We start from the raw sequence: 26850 nt of genomic DNA, 5'->3' as shown, positions 1-26850 counted from the left end.
ATGGGTCAGCATTCAGCCACCCTGAACAGTTTCCAAAAGGTACATATTGCTGACTTCAGAATGAATTTTTCTTTGCAGACTTGCACAACTCACACATCATTTTTTCTTTAAACGTATTCTCTAGAGGCCAGGAGATTCTTGGTGACCTTGAAACTCTACAGAGGATAGAGCTAATGTGCAAAGTCTCTTGGGTACTGAGCCCTTGCAATATGTCTCAGTGTGATGAAAGCACTGGTGGGCAGCAATGATGGGGAGAGGATGGTGGGGAAATATAGAGCCTGATCTTTGCCAGGAAGCAGAACTGGAAAGCATGGGCATGGTCTAGTGGGAAGGGGTGGGGCTGATGAAGAGCAAATGCCTAGATGTTCACAAGCACTCTATACAGATAATACACCTGGTGAAAGGTTCTCACAACAGTGGCACATTTATGTGTTAGAGCACACCATTAAGGGACTTGTCAAACCAGTGGGATATGTGACTATGACTCTAAGAACAGCTGGCACCTGCCTCAGATAGCAAGAATGTTGAGTAATGGGACCATGACAGACAGAGTATGTGCAGTCAAGGTGAGTTCCTGTGACCAGGAAGAAGGCAGAGAAAGGACAGATTGAGCATCTGAGAATCATGTGGCAAGTCCTTATTACTAAGTTTCTTACAAGTGTTCATGTGTATAGAGGTAGATCATATACTGCTTCTATTGCTAGCAACAGGTAACTTAGGAAGTTTACAGGACTTGCTCCAGGAAGGAAGACAGGTCTCCAATATAAACCACATCTTTTGCACAATGAAGGCAGAATAAGTTCTTATCAGCCCGCGTGTCAGGAATTTGTGAAGTCCAACCACTAAGCTAACCTCTCATAAGAGCAGCTGGGTTTGCTTCATTGCCTCTTCTGCACAATACTGCACATTGAAATCACTTACATTTTTTATATCAACTAGTATTTAAGTGGGACTTAATTATTTATTGAAACATAATATTTGATCTATTAAATATTCTGATATATGTAGAGAGAGGAGCAAGGCAATGTAACCTCAAAATGGGGATGGGATTGATATATAGATTCCATATGTTGACATTATTAGAATAAACTATGAAAATAAGTGTATGTGAAAGGCTCTGGGAAGAAAGAAAGAACTTGTAGGGACAGATGAAAAAAGTTAAGAAAACTAGAGCCAATTTGAAAGAACCAAATGAAAATGCTAGGAATTTTTAAATACTAAAACCCTTTATTTGAAAGTCTTACAAATGGCATATACAACATAAAGACAAAGAATAATGATCTTGAAGAAAGGCCAAGAAAAATAACTGAGACACAAAGACATAGAAGGAGATGGAGAGAAAGGGAAAGGAGGTGAGAGATCTTCTGAGTAATGGAATCTAAGACACGGGTGTTACTGCCCTAAGAAAGGGACAGGGAACAAATGAACAGAGAGAAGTGTTTAAGGAGACAATGGCTGAGAAGTGTCCAGCTGATGAAAGACACCACCCGCATACCCAAAGATTCACCAACTGCAAGTCCAGTACACACAAAGGATACCTTGATTCCTAGTGTTCCTATGAGGAAAACAAAATAGGGCAGAAAAAACATGAGTCAGCCTGAAGAAAAAAAACCCATGACAGACAAGTTCAAACCAGTGATGGACAGAGAGCAAAAGAAAAGTCTCTTGTTGTGATGTTCCCCAGATACTCAGTCTGTGGCTCAGCCTGCACATAGATCAGTATGTAGATGAGTGTATAGAGCAGGCTAGCCTTCACCTGATGGTGTCTGCTCCTCCTGCCTCTGCCTTCAAGATACTCTGTACAAATGAAGGTGTTATCAAAGAAAAAAAGAAAACCCAAGTCTGTCTAGCACATGAGCATCATGAGTATGCTCAAGGAAAATTTCCAGGCCAGAAAATAGTGTATCTGACCAAAGTCCAGACCTGCAAGGGAAAGGGGTTAAGTATATAGGTAAATTTGATGTTTACATCTCTTAATATATTTTCAATTTAATGTTTTAACTTTAAAATGTTAAGAATTATATTTTCAAATGTACATTTGAATTTTCCCTAAATATTGCTGGTTATTTGAAACAAAAGCAGCACTGTGTTGAAGAGTTAACAACTTAATTAAACATAATATAAATGATACTAAAGAATAAGCTTGTCAATAGAGAAATATAGTGTTTTGTGGATTTTATTTTTATGTTCACAAAATAATTATTATTTGAAACCATATGCAGTTTTTAAAAAATAGCATCCATAGCAACTACTTAAACACAGATACACAGACATACAGACACATACAGAGACACACACACACACAGAGGGAGGGAGGGAGTGGGGGTGAGAGAGACACAGAAGGTCAACAAGTCCTAAATGGGAGAATATTCTCTTCCAATGCCATCAAAACCAAGAAGTCTGAGAAACTGTCAAATCTAAACAGAGCTGTAAAATATAAGATACTTAGTGAAATGTTGTTTCCTCCTGAGATCCTAAAGCAAGAAAGGGACATCAGATAAAAAGGAAAGAGTGTGAAACGTAAGATGCAGTTAATAATGTGTCAATGGTGAAGTGTCAGTAGCAACAAACTGCTGTATCCCATGCTGGCTGTTAACAAGCAGAGACTGCAGTGGCTTTGGAGCCTTGCAAGCTTTGGCATCATCGCCATGTAGGAAAGTGTCTCAGTCAAAAAGAATGGCTCTAGCTCACTGAGAACAGTCCCTAGGGTTAGAAATTCACTCACTACACATTTCCAAGATCCAATAATGATTACAATGCTGACTACAGAGAAGCCAAATTGGCATGGAAGATGGCAACAGGCCTTGGAGAAAGAGAGCGAAAGCTGGTACCCTTCCCAGCTGTCCTCATGAATATGGCCAGAGTCAGTAGCTATACAGAGTCACTGTCCAGTCTCTTCACAGCAGCCCTCCTAAAAGCAGCCTTGGAAAGAATTAGATTACTGATAGAAGTTTTCAACAAGGCAAACTGTGGCTCAGGTTAGTAAAGGAACCCCACAAAGGTCTCCTCGTTGATAAGTAACGGCCCAGTGGTATGGTCCTAATATACTTGCTGATGAAGAAGTCACACAACAACAGAAAGATCACGAGTTTCTAGAGATGAATAAAGTGTAAAGCATCTATGAGAATATTAGAGTAGGTGCTTTACAAGCACAGTTCGACTCAAACAAAAAGAATATGGGCACAGTCAGGCTGCTTTACACCCCTTGCTTTGGTACTTTGGGGAAATTAGAGTCATTTTCAAGAGATACAGGAGAAAAGAAAATGGAGCCAGCAGGTACCTGATCACCCACCAGGTACCATATACCAGACCCACAGCTCATAAAAATGATATTGCTTTTAGTATCTCTAACACCGGGAGACGGAGACCACATCAGCATTTTACAGGTGATAAGATACAGAAAAGAATGAAATGACACAGCCTACAGGTGGTGTGGCACGGAACTAACTCAAATGTAAATCCTGAAGTTTCTAAGGCACCTCACTACTCTGGGGTTGGCACCAAAGACTAGGAACATGCTCACACTCGGCTCATAACCTGCTTTGACTTTAGTTTCTAAGATATCTTTTTTTCTTTTTCTTACAATGTTATGATTTTTACCTATATATCAAGGAGGTGACCCATTCAGTTCACACAGTTTAAAAATCAAGCGTTGGTTGGGGGGAATGGCTCAGTGGGCTAAGAGCTCCCCAAGAGAGTGAGGTCCGAAGCGCATATCCCTGGGACCCATGCAGAAGCTACGTGGGCGTGACTGATAATCTGTAATCCAAGTATACAGGAGGCAGAGACCAGGGATTCCTAAGGCAAGATGGGCTGCCAAAACAGCAAGCTATAGGTGCACTGAATACATGAGCATACACACATATATGTGAACCTCCACACATGTGCCCCACACATATAAACATGCATGTGTACACTCACCACACATCACTATTTCCCTGTCTTCCAATGTGCTCAGTTCATATCCTTACCCTCCTCAATTGATGATATATCTGCTTATTTTGCATTGGTTTTCACAGAGCCTTGAAAGTAAATATAAGAAATATGGTTTTATCATTTTTAATCTTCCTTTTACAGTTTCTTATACAGATTAAATGTCTCTCTATAAAAGTAAGCAGAAAGATTTTTAGACTCTTTTAAAGCTACAAATCATTCCGTTGTATTTTGCTGTTTTTTTTAACTTAACCAGTACCCTATTGATGGATATATCACCTATTTCTGATAAATGACCCTACACAGTTGGTTTATATACCAGCCAAGATCTATGGAGTAGATGAGTTCTTACAAGTGACCATTTTACATACTCTGTGACACGCTTGCAGTTGGAGCAGTTTCTGCTCCGCGCATCTCCTTTGGGAACATGCCAATTTTACTCCCAACAACAGTATATGAACAGCGCTATTCCCCCATGGCTTTCAATGGAGTGTGTACTTGAACTTTGATGTTTACTGATACAAGTGAAAAATAATCATTGCATGGTTTTGCTGATTTTTTCAATCAATGAAGTTGAACATCTTATCATGTACCTAAGTCATTCCCTTGTTTGTGACCAATTCTTGTTCCATACTTGCCTATGAGAAAACTCTTCATAAGAATAAAAGATAAAGCTGGGCATGGTGGCTCATTCATTCCTAGAATGAATGAGCTAATCAATCAATCAAGCTAGGAAATAGTCCAAGGAAGGACAGAATGGCTCAACTCAGCAAGGCTGGTCTAAACAACCATGTATATGTGAGGTTGTGATCCACGGCTGACTTGACTTTCCTGTGATATTCATTTAGCTACCTCTTTTCCTGATACCCTCACTTCTCTCTCCCCCTTCTCCTCTCTTTCTCCCCTGCACAACCTCCTGCAGCGGCACCCTCCATACCCACCACATCTTTCATGACAGGAAAAAGTACAGCAGGACTACATTTTCAGAACTAGTATTTAGATCAAAGGATGTTCCACTCAAATGAATTAAGAATCTAACTCTCAAACTTGGTATGGAGTGATAGATGTGACACCTACAAAAGGAAACATCTTCTTTAGATAAAAAGCAAGACTTCTGTATTTGCCAGGCACTGGCATAACCCCACGCAAGACAGCTATATCAGGGTCCTTTCAGCAAAATCTTGCTGGCATGTGCAATAGTGTCTGCATTTGGTGGCTAATTATGGGATGAATTGCTGGGTAGGATAGTCTCTAGATGGTCCATCCCTTCGTCTTAGCTCCAAACTTTGTCTCTGTAACTCCTTCCATCATTGGGAAGAGAGATCCCTTGGTCTTGCAAACTTTATATGCCCCAGTACAAGGGAACACCAGGGCCAAGAAGTGGGAGTGAGTGGGTAGGGGTGCAGGGTGGGGTGGAGGGTATAGGGGACTTTCAGGATAGCATTTGAAATGTAAATGAAGAAAATATCTTAAAAAAATTTGAAACAATAAAGCAAGACTTCATTTAAAAACAGTTTGTTTGACCTACAATGACAACTCACCTGGAGATGCATGCTCACTGGTCTAACAGTGGCATGAACATCATGGAACTAACCAACTATTCCTGGTTGCATTTAATCCACACATCATACATCTAAACACGGTGCCCAGGCCACTGTTTAAACCCTCCAGCTCAGGGGTTGCCCATTACAACCAGGTACCTCCTCCAGCACTCCTCTAACGTCAAGCATGTTGACTGTTGTGTGGAGCAGAGGAACCCTGAGAGAATATGTAAGAAGTGGATAAGTCCTGAGTGCAGCTGTATCATTGACTTGAGCACAACTATGACAAGGATCCCAGTGCCTCAGACCCAAGGCAAAGGCTTCCTGGGCTTAGGCTCAGGGAATTGACAAAGCCTTCCCCTGGTTTCTATGTGGATGTTGACAGTCTATGCAGATAATCTGAACTGTAACTTCTTCTTCCTTGATATTTATAGTCTGAGACTGCTCCGATACAGAGACCCGCCTACGGAGATGAGCTAACCTTGCTTCCTTTTTCACTACACCTATATATAATAAACCCACTGCCATGACTCAGATTTATAAAGCAGACAGACCGAGTTTCTGGGCTGCTGGTGTGTCACCAAAAAAATCCAGCTTTTCTCTATGTGTGCCTATTGTTCTTCAATGTCTGTTGTCACAGTTAGGTCAGTTCCTAAGCCATGCAAGGTCAAGGCAGACTGGGCCTCTGAGGATGCATTTTGATTGCAGGCAATATCTGTGATTTCTCAGTGGTGTAATGAGCTTGGCTCTCAACTTTATCACCCATTAGATTTTAGGAGACATGAGAATGCTTCCTGCATGAAGATGCCCACTGTTCAGTTATTTATAACAGCCCAAACTGGGAGCAACCGAAGGACTCAATTGTGAGGGGCAAGATTAAATAAAGCGTAGAACCCAATACTTCTGCAGCAGTGACAAGGAGCTTGTAAATCTCCTTCATGAAGTGTAAAAATGACTGGAGGTACTCAAGGGAACGCAATGCTTCTAAGTGCACAGAGGGTCCTCTACCCTGCCTTCAGCTAGGAGGGTCTTCTACTCTGCCATCAGCTCTGACTCAGAAGTGCAGCATGTTTAGCAAACCACCAAGACACTCAGCTATGCCACCATGCCCAGCAAAGCTTTATCAGTGGTAAAGCTGATGCAGTCATTTCCATCAAAAAAAAAAAAATCTCATTTACTGTTGGACTGCAAACTCATCTTTTAAAAAATGCTTCAAAAGCACTCTAGATTCTATAAAGGAAGAAATTTATAAGCATTTTCAAGTCCTACTTAATGAATACTAAATAAATACATAAATAGAAATATGCCATTTTTAAAAAACAATCTAGGAATCTGCCTTACCCCAGTGTTTCCTGTCACAAGCCATACACTATAAATTATTAAATCTACCTCAGGAAAAGCAAATTGTTTTCATTTTGCAAACCAACTGCAAAAGTTCAGTAGTATCTGCCTGAGGAGCCCTGCCCACACTGAATAGTAGAGAAAAAGAGAAACTTGGGTGTTTAGCAGCATTCGCTACCAGATGAAATGTTTTTTTCTGACCTCCATAGAAAAGCTCCTCCACAGACAGATGTGAAAGGAAAAACTGTGGGGGAAAAAGATTGGCAGAACAGTACCCCTGTCAAGACACCCATGTCCTCATCCATGGAGCTGTTTAAAGGGAATGAAGACTACAGGATTTAGGTGGGGTATTAGCTCAGAGTGAAGAGTGCTTTCTCTGAGTGTACAAGACCTGGGTTCATCCCTGTCACTCAAGAAAACCCAGTAACAACTAAAGGACAGGAATTAGAAACTAAGGTCACTAGACACCTAACCAAAGCATAAGGACTTTACTTGGGCTGTGTTTGTGTCATCACAGGGGCCTTTAAATATTTAATTATTTGGGACATGGTGTCCTGAATCCCAAGCTGGTCTTGAGCTTGCTACATAGTCAAAGTTGAATACTGGGCCTCTTGTGTCCAATTCCTGAGTGCTGGGATTACACACATGCTGTCATTTCTGATTTGCTTGGTGGAAACTGAAATGGAGTATACAATCGGCAAGCACTCTACCACCTGAGCCACAGCTCCAGCAAGCACAAAGTTCTCTGTCTCTGTCCCACACACACACACCCCTGTGTGTGTGCACATGCCGTGTGTTTATATACCCGTGTGCATGTGAGCCTGAGGGCACACGGAGGCCAGAGGTCAACGTCAGGTTGCTAATCATCTGTAATCAGTTTTCACCTTATGTTCTGAGAGTTTCCTCAGTGAACCCAGAGCTCACTGTATGCGGATCATGATCCAGGGATCTGCCTTTCTCTGTCTCCCCAGTGCCAGGATTACAGTCGTGCACCACTGTAGCCAGCTCTTCATGTGAGTGCTGGGGAGTAAAATAAGGACCTCATGCTCGTTCAATGCAGTACTTCCCCAACAGCCATCTCTCCAACATCACCCGCCAGCAGCCCAAAATGGATCTTTAAAAGTCAGAGAGGAAATTCAGAGCAGAAGACGTGAGGAGACATGCCATGTTACTGGCTTTGAAATAGAGAAAGTGGCTATAAGCCACTTGCAGGTGACTCTAGAAATGAGGAAAGACAAGGGCATGGGTCTGAGAGCTGGCCCTGCCAACATTCACAGTTGATCTTGGGGGCAGGGGGAGCAGCATGCTAGACTTTTGAGTTACAGAATCATAAAATGTGTATGTTCTTTCAACACAATGTGGTGATAATCCATTTCAGCAAGAGGAAATCAACCTGAGATGAGAGGGGAGAATACAGAAGAGTGATTACTACTGTCTGGATGATAGAGGATGGTGTGGAACAACTTCACACTGTTCTGTGAACTGAGAAACTCCACTAGACAAACTGACACAGAAGAGCTACAGAACGAGAGACCAAGGCTGCCTGTGGTGTTGCACAACATGTGTGAGTTTCATTCTAAGCTATGGATACTTGATAAAGAGGATCCTGAATACACTGGGAGTCTGGGGGAGAACAGCCATGGCCCAGGAACCAGCTAAATGCAGCAACAACAGGTTCTGCACTGGATGCCAAAGATACAGTGGAGGAAATATATGGTAACTGCCTGTGTAGATGCTTAACAGAATAAATCCCACACTCCTCTCATGAGCACATAAGCCACTGTCAAAAACCTTAGAAACTGAGAATTTTGTTCAGGGCGAAAGACTGTTTCATCTATTCTCATCAGGACCAGTGTAAACCAAGAATGACTACAAAGGCCACTGAGACAGAAACTGATAGAAGAATTACCTGCAGCTGACCTAATTCCTCATTTACAAAGACAGAAGGCTGCTTTGGTCCTCTGCTCTCTAGCATGGTAAATACACTACTCTTGGAGTATCATCTCCCAGCGAAACACATTTGTGTACCATAAGACATGAAATTAAGCCCTTTGCTTTAATTGCATAGAAAAATGGGGATAAAACTGAAGACCTAACAGATTCAGTCATGTGGCACTACTCCTGGTGACATGTGGGTTCCACCTTAGCAAGGCATGGTCACCTGAAAACTGTCTTCATGATTATAGCTTTTCCAGTTCTCCCCTCCTGCCCAAATTCACTGAGAAGATACAGCAGGAAGAGCACTGAACAGTGGGAGGATGTAGTTTAAGTTCTGCCTCCTTGGTTTTCTGGATGCTAAAAGCGTATGCCCGCACACGCAGAGTGCTTTAAGTCCTTCAATTGTATGAGAAGTCCTAAGAGGCCTCACAAGCTGTTCTGAACACAGGAGCTTGCTGCTGGGGAAGGTCCTTCTCACCTCACAAATGACAGACAAGGTCAACATGACAACACCAGCTGAAATCAGAGTCTGTGGCAGAAAAGACTACAGCTGGCCAGCTCAATTCTGAGGCTCAGGTTTCTCATCTGATAAGCAAGGACAGTAGTATGTACCATTGGGAGCCCTAAGGTGACAGTTAGGAATCTCCTTACACAAAGCCAGAGCTTGAGATGTTCAATGAGAGAAAGCCCGAGATGTGGTGACCAACATTCCTTCCAGATTAGACAATTCTATGAGATTCTATAAAAGGCATTTCAAAAAGCATTTTAAAGCATAATGGTCACAAGCCTTAAAAATTCAATTTCTCTGAGCACATATCAGCAGATGTAACAATGTCAAGGGTCAAGATGACTTAAGTGATATGCAGAGTTTTTATTGAGAAACACAGTGGGTCATCTTTCTTCCTCTGCATAATTCCATGAGAGACTGGCTAAGTAGATGCTACCAAACCTGCTGAAAAAACATTACTTACAAGCATTAGGAAAACTAGAGGGACTCCATCCTCCAACCCCTGCAGATGATAGGCCAGTGGTTCTCAACTTGTAGGTTATGAACCCTTGGGGGAGCGGTGTCAAACAACCCTTTCACAGGAATCACAAATCAGATTTTTACATTACAATTCAGAACAGTAACAAAATCACCATTATGAAGTAGCAGTAAAATAAGTTTATGGTTGGTTATCACAATAGCATGAGGAACTATATTTAAGGATGGCAGCATTAGAAAGGCTGAGAAGCACTGTGCTGGGACCTACAGTGGGTATACCAGAATGTTCCCCACTCATATAGAAGCCTGCCAGGTGGGCTTTACCTGTTTACCAGGCAATTTACCTGCAGGAATCTAAGACCTGAAGGCACAGACCCACCTCCCAGTGTCTATACTTTACACTCCTCAAAACTGACTCCAGTTTCTAGCGGGAAGTACATGCCATGTCTTCTGTCTGCACCCTCTTGAACACTGTTTCTTGACTTGGTTTCCAAAACATAGAGAACCTCTACGCTTATGGAACGAGGGAGCAAAGAGTAAACTCCGCATATGACAATTAAAGGGCTGGAAAGCAAAGTCAATGCCACAGTGCTGTGTGTCCACTTGAGTCCTTCCCACTTCCGCCTCGAATGCCTCTTACCTTGAAGGAGGCATGCTGCTCCATGTGTCGCAGCAGCTGGGGTTTCTGGGCTGCTGTGTAGTCACACACCGTGCACTTGAATTGCTTCCCTGGAATGAAGCGGAGGACAAAGTGATCATTGCCAGGCTGGTAGCTCCCGCATGTAAAGGGACTGTGTACACACAGGTGTCCCTTGCCAGGTAGGAAAGCAGATTCTCAGAGGGGATCAAGAAGGCAGTGTACAGACACAAGGCAGCATGATCAGTTGTCAGTAAGGAGGAGCAAGAAGGAGCTCACCCACTGAAGGAAGAGCGTGGCCAGCTTTGTCTAGGAAGATTCTGAGCAGTAACGTTACAGCAGACTCCTAAAGGGAGAAATGTGAATGCCCAGCCACCTTCAGAGAACACTGAAAAAAGAAAAGTGTTCATGAGAGACAGAGAGAAAGAGGAAGAAAAGGAGGAGATGGAAGAAAGGAAAAGAGAGAAGGAGGGACAGAAGAGATGAGAGGAAGACAGAGAGAGAGGGAGGGAGGGACAGATGAAGGGAGGGAGGGGAGGAGGGAAGGAAGGAAGGAAAGAAGGAAGGAAGGAAGGAAGGAAGGAAGGAAGGAAGGAAGGAAGGAAGGAAGGAAGGAAGAAAAAGAGAGGGGGAGGGAGGGAGGGAGGAAGGGAGGGAGGGAGGGAGGGAGGGAGGGAGGGAGGGAGGGAGAGGGGTGGGGAGGGAGGGAGAGAGAGAGAGAACACAAGAGCAGCAGGAAAGGCTACAGGATGGTCAGAAACAGGAGCCCCATGTTCCTCCTGGAACAGAAGTGTGAAAAGAGAAGATGAAAGCAAAACACCGAGGATCTGGGGCATCTCAATGAAGAGGAGATCCTGAGCAGCAGAGGAATCTGTAGAATGACTTTCTACATGGAGAAAGGTCACTGTACACAGCTCCCATGCTGGTAGGGGAGCCAATGGCATAACTTCAAAAGTGCCAAAGACAACATCAGGGAAGATCACTGTTTTAGCAATAGTCAACAATCAGGTGAATGGGTGAACATGTTAAAACATGGATATGTGGAACACACCACCCTGCTCCTGATGAAAGTAAACAAAGTCTCCATTAGCAATCATACAAATAAGTAATCAAACAGAAGTATGGCCTACTTCCTAATGGTGCCAGCATTACACAACTACAACTACTGCCTCAGCAGTAGTTGAGGATTTCTCAGGATTCTAAGAAATTCTTGCTGGGCGTGGTGGCGCACACCTTTAATCCCAGCACTTGGGAGGCAGAGGCAGGCGGATTTCTGAGTTCGAGGCCAGCCTGGTCTACAAAGTGAGTTCCAGGACAGCCAGGGCTATACAGAGAAACCCTGTCTCGAAAAAACCAAAAAAAAAAAAAAAAAAAGAAAAAAGAAATTCTTGCTCCTCTGGGGAACTCCACACATCTCCAATAGACCAGACTAACAAGACTCCTTCACAGTTCCATTCCCTATTCTCTCCTGTTTTGAACCCCTGAAGTCAAAGCAAACTGAGCAAAGGCACAACTGGTATTGATACCTGTTCCTACCAAAGTAACCACTAGGTCAAACCAATGGTAGATGTCACTCCTGGTGTTAGTAGATGACTCTACTACCTGAGTCTCTGCTGACAATCTGACCAGAAAGCCTTCTTCTTTGGTACTACATCACCAGCAGCTATGTGTGCCAGACTAGTCACTGAGTATCTTGGTGACAGTATCCATATCAATCATTCTCTATAAACCGATAGCCCACACTCTTGTCATTCGAGTATCATTGCACATGACTGCTTCCTACAGTCTGGCCACACACTGTAGGTGCCCAAGCCTACACCTTCTACTCAGATCTCTTCCCTCAACCCAACATTTGAGACATCACCCATTAGTCATTGCCTTGGTCATTGCTCTATTGAAGAGACACCAAGACCAAGGTAATTCATAAAACAAAGAATTTAATTGGGGCTTCCTTGCAGTTTCAGAGGATTAGTCCATAATCAGCATGATGGGGAGCATGAGGGTACACAGGCAGACATGGTGCTGAAGAAGCTAAGAGTTCTATATCTAGATCAGCAGGCAGCAGGAAGAAATATTGAACCTGGCCTACGCTTTTGAAACCTGAAGGCCTACCCCTAGTGAGACATTCCAACTAGGCCACAACTCCTAATCCACTTCAAGTAATGCCATTCCCTGGTGACTAACAATTCAAATATATGAATGCTTATTCAAACTAGTACATCCCACTCCCTGACAACAACAGGCTTGCAGCCATATCATAACGGAAAAAATGCATTCAGTCCAACTTCAAAAGTTCCCATAGTCTTACACAGTCTCAAGACTTCTTCAAAGCCCACAAAGTCTCTTCTGCAACTCATCCCAATCTATTAAATGTAACCTCCTATAAAATCAAAATAAAAAAACAGATCACACACTTCCAATACATAATGGTGCAGGATAAACATCACCATTCCAAAAGGGAGTAAAGAAGGCACAGTGAGAAAATACTGAATCAAAGCAAGAATGAAAGCCAGCAGGGCAATCTCCAAATTCTGCATCCCCAAATCTGATGTCAAAACACTCCAGATCTCCAACTGCTTTCAGTGTTGCTGACTGCAACACACTTCTCTGTCACGGACTGGTTCCACTCCCTCTTTGTAGCTCTCTTTGGCAGGCACCCCATGATTCTGGCATCTCCAACATCTTGGGATCTCCAACACAATCCAGGCTTCACCTTCACAACTTCATGAAATGGCCTCTCTGCACTTCCATGCGGGGACACACCTGACATACATCTGCCCTCAGCTTTCCCTAACCACAGTGGGAATTCCACAAGCCCTGTTTTTAGTCTTGAGTCTAAAGCCAGAACCACATGATGAATGCTACTTGCTGAGGCTAGAACTTGGCTCTGTCACTCAAATATATTTTTTGTCAGCTCCCCAATATTGATGGTTTCCTTCACTGCTTAATTTTTTCTTTAATTTCTGTCTACATGTTGGAAGCTAGGCTGGGTAGGGTCTTGCCATGATGTCATCACTCTCTCTATTCCATTTAGCATCAGGCTTTTCTTAACCATGCCCTATGAACCATTTTACCACAGTGTGCTTCCCACCCCATACACAGTAACTACCTGCCCACAGGATGGGCTGCCATGCATTTTTCATCACAGAAACCTAACATCTAGGTGCAGACATATATGACTATATTTCATACATTTTATTAAGTTGAAATGGGCAAAAAACAAACAAGAAAACAGTTATATCTTATACACATAACAGCTTTCATAAGACCAGTAAAAACAACAACCAAAAACCAAATGGGTCAAAAATATCAATACTAGAGTTGTACTTATTGTCTTAAGTGTATGAATTCCAGACTCTAGATTTTACTTGTATACAGATACAATGCACACACATACTTGCACATGTATGTATGTACATGTGTATGTATGTATCTATGTCATGTATATTTGGGTGCCCATAGAAGATGGAAGAAGGAAGGCAATTGGCTGGAGCTGGAGTTGGAATTATAGGCAGTCATGAGCCAATCAATGTGGTTGTTGAAAACCAAATTCTTCCTTTGGAAGAGCAGCAAGTGCTTTCGACTAGTAAGTTATCTCTCCACCCCAATTTTACTAAATCTTCAAGTCCAAACTGTAGAATTATTTTAACTTGTAAAGTATGCAAGTTATAGTTAGAGAGCAATTAATATGTTTTCTTCAATACATTATCAACGTTTCCACAGACACAGGCCACGTAGTTCCACATATCTCCAGTATAACCTCAGCTGTGCACACCTTTCCACTGACCTATGATTTAGGAGACAACATCAGAGTGGCTCTAACAGCCCAAGAAAATGTTTGATTTCTTTACTATTATAAAGGGGAAGGAAAGTGGATAGACCTCTTCTCCGTATCAAAAAACAAAATCATACACTAAAACATTAAGTACTAAAAAGAACTCTTGAAGTACCAGGAAGCTGACTCAGCAGTTTAGAATACGCATTGCTCTTGCAGAGGACTAGAGTTTGGTTTCAGAACACATGTCAAATGGGTCACAACCACCTATAATCGATATATAGGTGGATCTGGAGTATCCACATCCTCCCTCACATACACACACAGAGTAAAATAAATCTTTTAAAAGTAAATCCTTGGCAGGCAGGTGGGGGTTGTTTCTTTGAATGCCCTGACTAAAATGTGAAAGATTCAAGTATTGGGCTTTTGTTCGATAGTCTATGGCCTGTGGGGGAAGAAGGGTTGGCTCAAGTGGGATAACTTTACTTACACTATAGTCTTATGTGTATTTTGTTCAATTTTAGGCTTTATTGTTGCTCTTACTTGCATCTCAGAGTTTCTTAGTATCTTTCCCATTGCTGTGATAAAACACCATGATGGAAAACATTTATTTGGCTTATGGTTTCACAGGGTCAGAGTCCATGATGGTAGAATAAAGGAATACCTGAGAGCTTATATATTGATCCACAAAGAAGACAGAGAGAGAACACTAAGAATTGCATGAATTTTTTTGAAATTTCAAACCCTACCCTCAGTGACACACCACTTCCAAGAAGGTCACACCTCAGTCCTTCCCAAACAGTTCCACCAACTGGGGACCAACAATTTCAAATATATGAGACTAATGAGGGTCATTTTCATTCAAACCACTACACAGAGGTTGAAGGTATGTCCTTATTGCTGAAGGCATAATATACTTTGGAAAAAGAACTAGAGAACCCTAGCTGTATCTGACTTGAAGGCTGCACTCTGAGGACAAGCTTTCTTAATATTGGAAGGTGCTATTTCCAAGAGATGGAAACAATGAATACTTCTAAGTAATTATGAGCAACAAGGACAGTCATCATAGCAGAATAAGATGAGTAGTGGCACTTATATCTTGGAGGTGACAAGGAACTCTCTATTTAGAGTTATGGTTCCCTCAGCATAAGGAAATCCTGTCTGACACTGAAAATCCAGCCAACTACCCACTAGTGAGGATACGGATCTTAGAGGAGAGTTACCACCTAGACTTTATTAAACCATCATGAATCTTCACTGTACTATAAATACTTATTATTATGCTGGCAGATACAGTGTAGCTCTCATTACTCATTAAAGAAGCTTCTCTTGCAACAGAAATGATTACAGGAGACCACAACACAAGGTTAAAATTAAAAATAGAAAACACAGACACATAAGTGACTGTGGGATGTCTAACCCCAACTGACACATCTACGGCAGATTCCTTGCACTTAAGGATTGGGGAACACTGATGGAAATCAGGTGGGAAGAGTGAAAGAGTCAGAGGACCAGAAAAGCTGCAGTGAAATTGTATCTCTTAAAAATGACAGAGAAGTTTTACCCAGGATACCTCAACAATATGGCTGCCCACACAAGGTCTGAATAAATACAATTTCACTAGACATGCTAACATTGAAAAGGAAACTCTTTAATGGGATCCCACAAAGAACTACAGACCTGAGGACGGCTGAAAAAGAGAGAGTTTGCTTTTCCTAGAGATGAGCCCCCTAATTGGTTACCCAACACCAAGTAGCCATCCCTGAAATTATATATATGCAAGTAACACTAAACAAACTGAGCAAGTGGCAGTTATATACTTAGGGGCACATGTTTGAGGAGTGCAACAATAACAATAAAAAAAATGGAGCCATGATTTTAAGAGGAAGTAGGGATTTGGGAGACAGGAAGAAAAGTGAGAAAAATATGTAATTGTATTTTAATTTAAAAAATTAAAAAGGACCAAAAAGAAAGAAATGAAATGTCCTAGTACTCAAGGCTCTGTACCACACAGGAAAGTGGGTGTCTCCAAAAGGCCATCCCCACCCTGGGCAACCCAGCCAGGGAATAGATAGAGCCCCAACTAACAGGCCCGAAACAATATTTAACATGATCTTTGTTGCCTAATTAAAACAATGGAATGCAGATTTACAACTAGTTATCATGAGGCAATTTGCAGACTTATCAGGTTTTTCCCAGAGCAAGAGATACCTGGGAATTATGTGTAATGTGGAGGGCAAGCTACTTCTTCCCTGGATTAAAATGACCTCACAACACTGGCTGAGGAACATCACACAGCTCTATGCAGATACAAACCACACAGCACCCAAGAAAGAAAACAACAACAACAAAGCAAAAGAGGAGGTTGATTTTCAAAACTGCCACCTAGGCACCTTTTAGCAGCCCTAGAGCTGGGTGTGCATCTTCCCATTGGGCACTGAAACCAGGGATGCAGGAAGTATCATCCGTTTCTGGATGGCAAACCAGAGCTAAGCAGTTTTCTAGGTCATAAACGGGAGAAAGAAAGCCCCGACTCTGACCCAGGTACATTCTACCTCCTAGCATAGAGAATCATTTCATCTAATGAGGGCTGAAATAACTGCCACCATCCATGGTGGTCAGTACGTCTCACATAAACTCAGCCTGTTTCACAGAGCAGCTATCCATTAGAAAAAGACACCAAAGAAAAGAGTAGCAGGAGAAGTGACTGGTTCACCCTATGTGGTCCTGGGATCATTCCTCCCTGCTAATCAGGGTCTACAGGAGAAAACATGATATACAAACTCTTCTCTACTGTAAGGATACCTAAAGCACAGGACTGGTGAGCACCTAGAAATTAGCCCCTGAGAGATGAGACAGGGTACATGCAGGGGACCAGAGGGAGCCTCGTTTCCACAGGGGACCCCAACTACTTAGTAGTGACCCTCTTTTCCTCTTGCTATTCATTTCCCTGGCATTCTCTAAGGGAATCCAAGCTTAACTTCTAAATAAGGCTGTCTACACAAACTAAGGATAGAAGAGAAAAAAATGTAATAACTCTGATAAAGTGCATGCAGTGTGGAATCAATGTGTTTATAAAAGACTGTTAGCTCCAGTCTCCTACAAGCTCTTGGCCTCTCTACACACAACACATCTCAAAGCCTGCAACATCTGCACGGACCTTCAGTCACGTGACTCCATCTCTCCGCTCTGCACTCCACACATCCAGAGCCTGTTCTTCCCAGTTGTTGGGACGATTCTCAGATCATCCACATTCTGTTGGCTCAGACACCTGCATTCAAGTGTCACTTCTCCTAGGTCACTCCACAGCCATCCAGTATAGAACAACAGTCCCCACAGCCTACTTTGCTGATTCAGTTTAAGTACTAGGAAGCTTATGTTTGTATAGAACCTGAATCATTTTTTACTTATATTTTTACTTTCATTCCCAAGTTTTCTCAGTTCTTGAAATGGTTCAAGATTTCCATTGTAACACAGCATGTCTTTATTGATTTTTACCATGCTTATCATCTGTCTCACTCACTGGACTTTCAGGCTCCTGACAGTGGAAGTTTATACTTTCTGTTGCTGTCATCAGGGTTGTCAAATAGAAGACTTACTTTACAAAATGGCTAGAGCGGCTAACTAATGCACCTCTGCTGAGCTATGAGCTCCTTCCCAGCTGTGGGCATTCTGGGGCCAGAACTGTAAGCCTTTCATTGTACAAGCTAGGTGCTGAGAATTGAGAGCAGTGAAGATGAGCCCAGTGAGAGAGAGCTTAGAGCAGCACTCACTGGGGCTGTGCAAACACCCTTGTACAAGTATCTTTTATTCACCAGATGTGATTGTCATCTGGAGGCTTCCTGATTCTGTCTGCTAACCTAGGCCTAGTCCTGGAAACTTCTCCCCTCTGGACAATCTAATCTAGGCCTAGAATATTTTCAGCCTCTGAGACTTATACTTTAGTTCTTTCTGATCTCTGGCTGGCTGGTTCAACTCTACTGTTCTAGCTCAAAGTCCTGTCTAAGTTGACTGATTCAACTGTCCTCCCCCCCTCCCTCAGACTCTCCTTAATTCTCTGTTTGGTCTCAAACTAACTGGCAATCTGATCTAATCTACTGGCTCCTTCTCATTCTCTGGCTTATTCTGTCTTCACCTGTGTCTAACTTTTTCACTTTCTGCAACCTCTCTGTACAACTGTACCAATAAAGCTGACCCTCCCCCCTCTGCACTGTCCTTCAAGTTTCCTTCTCTTCTTGTGAGAGTTGGCATATCCTATTCTGTCAAATTCATCACTTGGTCTGCCACTCAATTAGACATCACTTTCAAACAGGGGTGCTTCTTGCTACAAATGATTTTACCTTCATTGTTAGGGAATTAAGGGCCTGTCTGTATTCTAGTAAGAGGGATTAAAGGTGTGTTCTAAGGGCTGAGCCACACACAACTAGAAACTGTTTGTTTGTTTGTTTGTTTGTTTGTTTGTTTGTTTCAGTAAATAATACAATCTTGGGGTTCAAAGTGTGATCATATACCCTGCAACACACTCTCTTTCCTCTCCACAGTCAAGCTGTAGGTATAACTAGAGATGGGACACGGCCTATGTCCCATCTCCAGTTCTAACAACAGAGGACTAAGCCACCAGAAAACAAGTGACCTGAGCTGATCCAGGAATTGAACTATTTAAAAAGTAACCAGTGTGCATGGGGATGGGTGGACTGTGGCTAAGGGAGACAATGAGAGAAAGGGAGAGAGAGAGAGAGAGAGAGAGAATGAAGGAAGCAGAGAGAGGCAAGGTGGACAGCACAAAGTGCAGATGCAGAGATGCAGTCTGGCAGCTGTGCTCAGTCATTCATCAACACTCATGAAATAGTAGTTACATGCCAGAGCCATGCCTGACTACAGGAGACAAGAATGAGCAAGACTATGGAGCTGGTCCCGTTGGGGCTCATCAACTAAATGCAAGAATACAAATAAATTATTATAAAATGTGACCAAGAACCATTACTGACACAGAGTGCTGAGTATGAAGGGGTGGGCAAGAAGGGGATGGTCCTGAGGCTGCTTTATTGCTAAGGCCCCAGTGGGGTTGTGATGTTAAGTTGAAATAGACAGTAAAAAGAGAGTGGCTAGGTAGACAGAGCCAGCTTTGGGGAGAGAAATAACCACTATCTCTGTAGAGCCCAAAGGACCTTCACGATAAACCACTGTCTGTTTTGGGTCCTCAAAAAGGGTCTGTCAACTGGCCAAGAGCTCCAGTACAGGTAGCTGCTAAACCAGTAAGAGAATGTATGACTGCACACCTCCTCCAGAGAAAATAAAATCAGCTCTAGCCCACCAACATAAACCCTTACAAAAGCAAGCACACAAAACCCTAGAACATATGTTACATAAGCTTCATGAAGCACAGGCATTTAATCTGTACAGTACTTGCTCGACTTTATGAGTTGTCAGATAAATACCAATTATAACCCAGAAGAATGGATATCTATTGCTAATCATTTTTCATAACACATAGTGCTAAAAATGAACACGTTAAGATATCATACTTTCAAATCTCTGGTAAAGGTATTTGAAGAGTAAAACAGTGGTGAATGCACAAGAACAAAACAAAAGTCCTGTGGTAGGAAGTGTCCTAAGGAGGGGTCCTATTAAGGAAAGGTATGCATGTCAAAGACAGCCCCCTGACACAAAGGCTACAGCACCTGAAGGGTGGAAAAGAAGCAACAGACTGTCTAAACTTAAGGAGATGGTTCTGCATGACATGGTTCACCACATTAATACAATGGCAAAGCCAGTTTCCCTGTGGGCTGCAGACCCACCACGAGTGATTACAGTATCAAAGTGTCATCATAGTTACATAATCACATCTACATAAGCTTTACCTATGATCAAACACAAATATCAACTAGAAGTCACTCGCCAATGATAGAACTGTGCAACCTATATGAAGGTGTTCTCTTGTGATTTTAAAGTCATTTGTCCTCTGGCATTAAAAAAAAAAAAAAAACACACACACACAAAAAAACACAAAAAACAAATCCCAGGTCACCAGCATCATCTCAAGTAGATTAGGATGATCTCTCCCACACACGGTCCAGAGGCCAGTCTGACACTGAGGAATAAAAACCGTGCCAATAGCTCCCGATGTTGATGTTCAGAAGAGTTTCTGTCTCTCTGAACCCCAGACTGGCTGTTTCCTGATTTGGTACTTTGTCTTGAATCCCTTATTCCCAAGAGAAAGGACCCAATTTATGTTTCATCTCAGCCATTGTCCTCTGAACCAAGATTTAACTTCTATAAACAGTCAGAAGCCTTCTGATCCATGTCTTTCCTAGAAGAAATATGAAAGAAAGCAGAAGCAATCCTCCTTTGGGTGACTGCATCACAGAAAGCCCTCAAGTTCTGCAATACTGGCCCCTTGAAGGACTGTGGCAACAAAACCTATCAACTATAAAGTGCATTTATTTACCATCTCATTACTTAGGAAAATATCCTTCATTGCATTAGGGGGCTCAAGTGTTAAAAGCCAAAAGCATGAAAACCTGGATGAATCCCAGAAATGACTAAGCCACAAATACTATATAATATAAATCAAATGGTATAGATCTCACACGCACAGATGCCAAACACACTGAGAGAAGTCAGAAGCAATTGCCTTAAGACAAGGAGATTTTGGAAGGTCTGGTAAACTCTGTTCATAACTTCTGTTTCTTCAACATTTAATAGGAGCTCCTAGTTCATTCTGTGAATATGGGCAGATGTCCACTGATGGATTCTGACCTACCAGACACAGCTTGGGAACCAGATTCTTTCTAAATTCAACTGACACCAGACAGTGGGAGAAATGGAATCCAGTGATCCTTCCTCAGCTCCACCCTTGCTTAGGCCCTAGCTGGGGACAATCACTTGACCTACTCTATGCTGATGGGACAGGGAGAGATTTTCAGTAGGGGAAGATGGCCTGTGGCCACCCAATGCCTTGCCCCAGCTTAGATAAAAGGTCCAGCAGACCTCTAGGAGTTGCTGCCCATGGACTGCCTGTTATGGAAGAAGAGAAAGTACACAAGTGGTTATGGGAGCCAGCAGAGCATCACCTCCAGGCTGCAGCAGGAAGTCATCCAGAAGCAGATGCTGAAGCACAGAAACATGTGGTTGCCCATGAGGGAGGGGAACTCAGAGCCCTAAGCCTGCTCTAACACATATACAAGGTCACTGTGAAGAATAACTGTTATCTTTGCCTTTACCCACACCTGTGCCGGCTTTTCAGGTTTTCAGGGGCTGGTTACAGTTTTATACAAAAGTAACACAGTGATCAAAGCACCTTAAACCATTGCACTCAGGTTCTGGCATTTGGACTACATTTGAACACAAAGCCACAGCAATGAAAGATGCCTGCAGAGACAACCAGCCACCTTCCTGGTCAGAGCATAGGTGTCCACCCAGCCTGAGAAGCTTCTGCCTCAGGTTCCATGGGAGCCAGCTTGGTTCCCGGACTCCGCGGAGGGCAGTCTGCACAGGTGAGAGTGTGGAATACAGAGGCCAGCAGTCTCTGGGACAGGCGAGAGCCACAGAGCCTCTAAGGCAGCTCCATTTTCGGCTCCAGACAACCAGCCACCTTCCTGGTCAGAGCACAGGTGTCCGCCCAGCACGAGAGGCTTCTGCCTCAGGTTCCGGGGGAGCCACATTGGTTCAGGGACTCCTCGGAAACTAGTCTACACAGGTGAGAGTGTGGACTACTGAAACAACGGCTTCTGTGACAGGCCAAAGCAACACAGCTTCTGGGAAAGATCCTGTTTTGGGCCTTCATCTTCGGCCGGGAGGAGGTCCAAACACCAGATGACTGTGCACCTTCCCTGAAAGAGGAGACCTTGCCTGCAGAGACTGCTCTGACCACTGAAAATCAGAGGAGAGAGCTAGTCTCCCAGGTCTGCTCATAAAGGGTAACAAAATCACCAGAGGAACAATCTCTAAACAGAGACAACTATAACAACTAACTCCAGAGATTACCAGATGGCGAAAGGTAAACGTAAGAATCTTACTAACAGAAACCAGGACCACTCACCATCATCAGAACCCAGCACTCCCACTTCGCCCAGTCCAGGGCACCCCAACACACCTGAAAAGCTAGACCTGGATTTAAATGCATATCTCATGATGATAGTAGAGGACATCAAGAAGGACTTAAATAACTCACTTAAAGAAATACAGGAGAACACTGCTAAACAAGTAGAAGACATTAAAGAGGAAACACAAAAATCCCTTAAAGAATTGCAGGAAAACATAACCAAACAGGTAGAAGACATTAAAGAAGAAACACAAATTCCCTTAAAGAATTGCAGGAAAACACAACCAAACAGGTGATGGAATTGAATAAAACCATCCAAGACCTAAAAAGGGAAGTAGACACAATAAAGAAAACCCAAAGTGAGGCAACGCTGGAGATAGAAACCCTAGGAAAGAAATCTGGAACCATAGATGCGAGCATCAGCAACAGAATACAAGAGATCGAAGAGAGAATCTCAGGTGCAGAAGATTCCATAGAGAACATCGGCACAACAATCAAAGTAAATGGAAAATGCAAAAAGATCCTAACTCAAAACATCCAGGAAATCCAGGACACAACGAGAAGACCAAAGCTACGGATAATAGGAGTGGATGAGAATGAAGATTTTCAACTCAAAGGACCAGCAAACATCTTCAACAAAATTATTGAAGAAAACTTCCCAAATCTAAAGAAAGAGATGCCCATAAAAACATACAAGAAGCCTACAGAACTCCAAATAGACTGGACCGACCAGAAAAGAAATTCCTCCTGACACATAATAATCAGAACAACAAATGCAATAAATAAAGATAGAATACTAAAAGCAGTAAGGGAAAAAGGTCAAGTAACATATAAAGGCAAGCCTATCAGAATTACACCAGATTTTTCACCAGAGACTATGAAAGCCAGAAGAGACTGGACAGATGTTATACAGACACTAAGAGAACACAAATTCCAGCCCAGGCTACTATACCCAGCCAAACTCTCAATTACCATAGATGGAGAAACCAAAGTATTCCATGACAAAATCAAATTCACCCATTATCTCTCCACAAATCCAGCCCTTCAAAGGATAATAACAGAAAAAAACCATTACAAGGACGGGAACCACGCCCTAGAAAAAACAAGAAGGTAATCCCTCAACAAACCTAACAGATGACAGTCACAGAATGCCAATTGTAACAACAAAAATAACAGGAAGCGACAATTACTTTTCCTTAATATTTCTTAATATCAATGGACTCAACTCCCCAATAAAAAGACATAGACTAACAAACTGGCTACACAAACAAGACCCAACATTTTTCTGCCTACAGGAAACTCATCTCAGAGAAGAAGATAGACACTACCTCAGAATGAAAGGATGGAAAACAATTTTCAAAGCAAATGGTATGAAGAAACAAGCTGGAGTAGCCATTTTAATATCTAACAAAATCGACTTCCAACCCAAAATAATCAAAAAAGACAAGGAGGGGCACTTCATACTCATCAAAGGTAAAATCCTCCAAGAAGAACTCTCAATTCTGAATACATATGCTCTAAATACAAGGGCAGCCACATTCATTAAAGAAACTTTAGTAAAGCTCAAAGCACACATTGCACCTCACACAATAATAGTGGGAGGCTTCAACACACCACTTTCACCAATGGACAGATCATGGAAACAGAAACTAAACAGGGACACAGTGAAACTAACAGAAGTGATGAAACAAATGGACTTAGCAGATACTACAGAACATTTTATCCTAAAACAAAAGGATATACCTTCTTCTCAGCACCCCATGGTACCTTCTCCAAAATTGACCACATAATTGGTCACAAAACAGGCCTCAACAGATACAAAAATATTGAAATTGTCCCATGCATCCTATCAGATCACCATGGACTAAGGCTGATCTTCAATAACAAAATAAATAATAGAAAGCCAACCTTCACGTGGAAACTGAACAACACTCTTCTCAATGATGACTTGGCCAAGGAAGAAATAAAGAAAGAAATTAAGGACTTTTTGGAGTTTAATGAAAATGAAGCCACAACATACCCAAACTTATGGGACACAATAAAAGCATTCCTAAGAGGAAAACTCATAGCTCTGAGTGCCTCCAAAAGGAAACTAGACAGAGCACACATTAACAGCTTGACAACACACCTAAAAGCTCTAGAAAAAAAGGAAGAAAATTCACCCAAGAGGAGTAGAAGGCAGGAAATAATCAAACTCAGGGGTGAAATCAACCAAGTGGAAACAAGAAGAACTATTCAAAGAATCAACCAATCAAGGAGCTGGTTCTTTGAGAAAATCAACAAGATAGATAAACCCTTAGCCAGACTCACTAGAGGGCACAGGGAAAGCATCCTAATTAACAAAATCAGAAATGAAAAGGTAAACATAAAAACAGATCCTGAAGAAATCCAAAACACCATCAGATCCTTCTACAAAAGGTTATAATCAACAAAACTGGAAAACCTGGATGAAATGGACAAGTTTCTAGACAGATACCAGGTACCAAAGCTAAATCAAGATCAGGTTAATGATCTAAACAGTCCTATATCCCCTAAAGAAATAGAAGCAATCATTAATAGTCTCCCAACCAAAAAAGGCCCAGGACCAGATGGGTATAGTGCAGAGTTCTATCAGACCTTCAAAGAAGACCTAATTCCCGTTCTTCACAAACTATTCCACAAAATAGAAACAGAAGGTACTCTACCCAACTCATTCTATGAAGCCACAATTACTCTGATACCTAAACCACAAAAAGACCCAACAAAGATAGAGAACTTCAGACCAATTTCCCTTATGAATATTGATGCAAAAATCCTCGATAAAGTTCTTGCTAACCGAATCCAAGAACACATCAAAACAATCATCCATCCTGACCAAGTAGGTTTCATCCCAGGGATGCAAGGATGGTTCAATATACGGAAATCCATCAATGTAATCCAGTATATAAACAAACTCAAAGACAAAAACCACATGATCATCTCCTTAGATTTGGAGAAAGCATTTGACAAAATCCAACACCCATTCATGATAAAAGTCTTGGAAAGATCAGGAATTCAAGGCCCATACCTAAACATGATAAAAGCAATCTACAGCAAATCAGTAGCCAACATCAAAGTAAATGGGTGAGAAGCTGAAAGCAATTCCACTAAAATCAGGGACTAGACAAGGCTGTCCACTCTCGCCCTACCTATTCAACATTGTACTTGAAGTCCTAGCCAGAGCAATTAGACAACAAAAGGAGATCAAGGGGATACAAATTGGAAAGGAAGAAGTCAAAATATCACTTTTTGCAGATAATATGATAGTATATATAAGTGACCCTAAAAACTCCACCAGAGAACTCCTAAACCTGATAAACAGCTTCGGTGAAGTACCTGGATATACAATTAACTCAACCAAGTCAATGGCCTTTCTCTACACAAAGAATAAACAGGCTGAGAAAGAAATTAGGGAAACAACACCCTTCTCAATAGTCACAAATAATATAAAATACCTTGGCGTGACTCTAACTAAGGAAGTGAAAGATCTGTATGATAAGAACTTCAAGTCTCTGAAGAAAGAAATTAAAGAAGATCTCAGAAGATGGAAAGATCTCCCATGCTCATGGATTGGCAGGATCAACATTGTAAAAATGGCTATCTTGCCAAAAGCAATCTACAGATTCAATGCAATCCCGATCAAAATTCCAACTCAATTCTTCAACGAATTAGAAAGGGCAATCAGCAGATTCATCTGGAATAACAAAAAACCTAGGATAGCAAAAACTCTTCTCAAGGATAAAAGAACCTCTGGTGGAATCACCATGCCGGACCTAAAGCTTTACTACAGAGCAATTGTGATAAAAACTGCATGGTACTGGTATAGTAACAGACAAGTAGACCAATGGAATAGAATTGAAGACCCAGAAATGAACCCACACACCTATCGTCACTTGATCTCGACAAGGGAGCTAAAACCATCCAGTGGAAAAAAGACAGCATTTTCAACAAATGGTGCTGGCACAACTGGCAGTTATCATGTAGAAAAATGCGAATTGATCCATTTCTATCTCCTTGTACTAAGGTCAAATCTAAGTGGATGAAGGAACTCCACATAAAACCAGAGACACTGAAACTTATAGAAGAGAAAGTAGGGAAAAGCCTCTAAAATATGGGTACAGGGGAAATATTTCTGAATAGAACAGCAATGGCTTGTGCTGTAAGATTGAGAATCAATAAATGGGACCTCATAAAATTGCAAAGCTTCTGCAAGGCAAAAGACACCGTCAATAAGACAAAAAGGCCATCAACAGATTGGGAAAGAATCTTTACCTATCCCAAAGTGGATAGGGGACTAATATCCAATATATATAAAGAACTCAAGAAGGTGGACTCCAGAAAATCAAATAACCCCATTAAAAAATGGGGCTCAGAGCTAAACAAAGAATTCTCACCTGAGAAATACTGAATTGCTGAGAAACACCTGAAAAAATGTTCAGCATCCTTAATCATCAGGGAAATGCAAATCAAAACAACCCTGAGATTCCACCTCACACCAGTCAGAATGGCTAAGATCAAAAATTCAGGTGACAGCAGATGCTGGCAAGGATGTGGAGAAAGAGGAACACTCCTCCATTGTTGGTGGGATTGCAAGCTTGTACAACTACTCTGGAAATCAGTCTGGCTGTTCCTCAGAAA

At 42.1% G+C, this 26850-nt stretch overlaps 1 protein-coding gene across 3 annotated transcripts in view; it reads right to left on the bottom strand.

The window, feature by feature from the left end:
- Positions 1-26850, bottom strand: part of Zfat (zinc finger and AT-hook domain containing) — a 183701-nt gene that overhangs the window by 53001 nt on the left and 103850 nt on the right. For 2 of the 3 annotated variants that reach the window (XM_021182879.3, XM_029469960.2), the window contains exon 11: positions 10379-10467. In XM_021182879.3, the coding sequence (XP_021038538.1) occupies positions 10379-10467 (89 nt within the window). Of the gene's footprint in view, positions 1-3972; positions 4023-10378; positions 10468-26850 lie in introns of those variants that run through there. The other variant, XM_029469961.2, reaches the window with a different exon arrangement.

The sequence above is a fragment of the Mus caroli genome, unplaced genomic scaffold (assembly GCF_978045245.1).
Source record: "Mus caroli unplaced genomic scaffold, Mus_caroli_1 scaffold_16, whole genome shotgun sequence".
Classification (NCBI taxonomy): domain Eukaryota; kingdom Metazoa; phylum Chordata; class Mammalia; order Rodentia; family Muridae; genus Mus; species Mus caroli.
The sequence above is the reverse complement of the archived record's forward strand: the minus strand, read 5'-3'. Positions and strand labels throughout refer to the sequence as shown.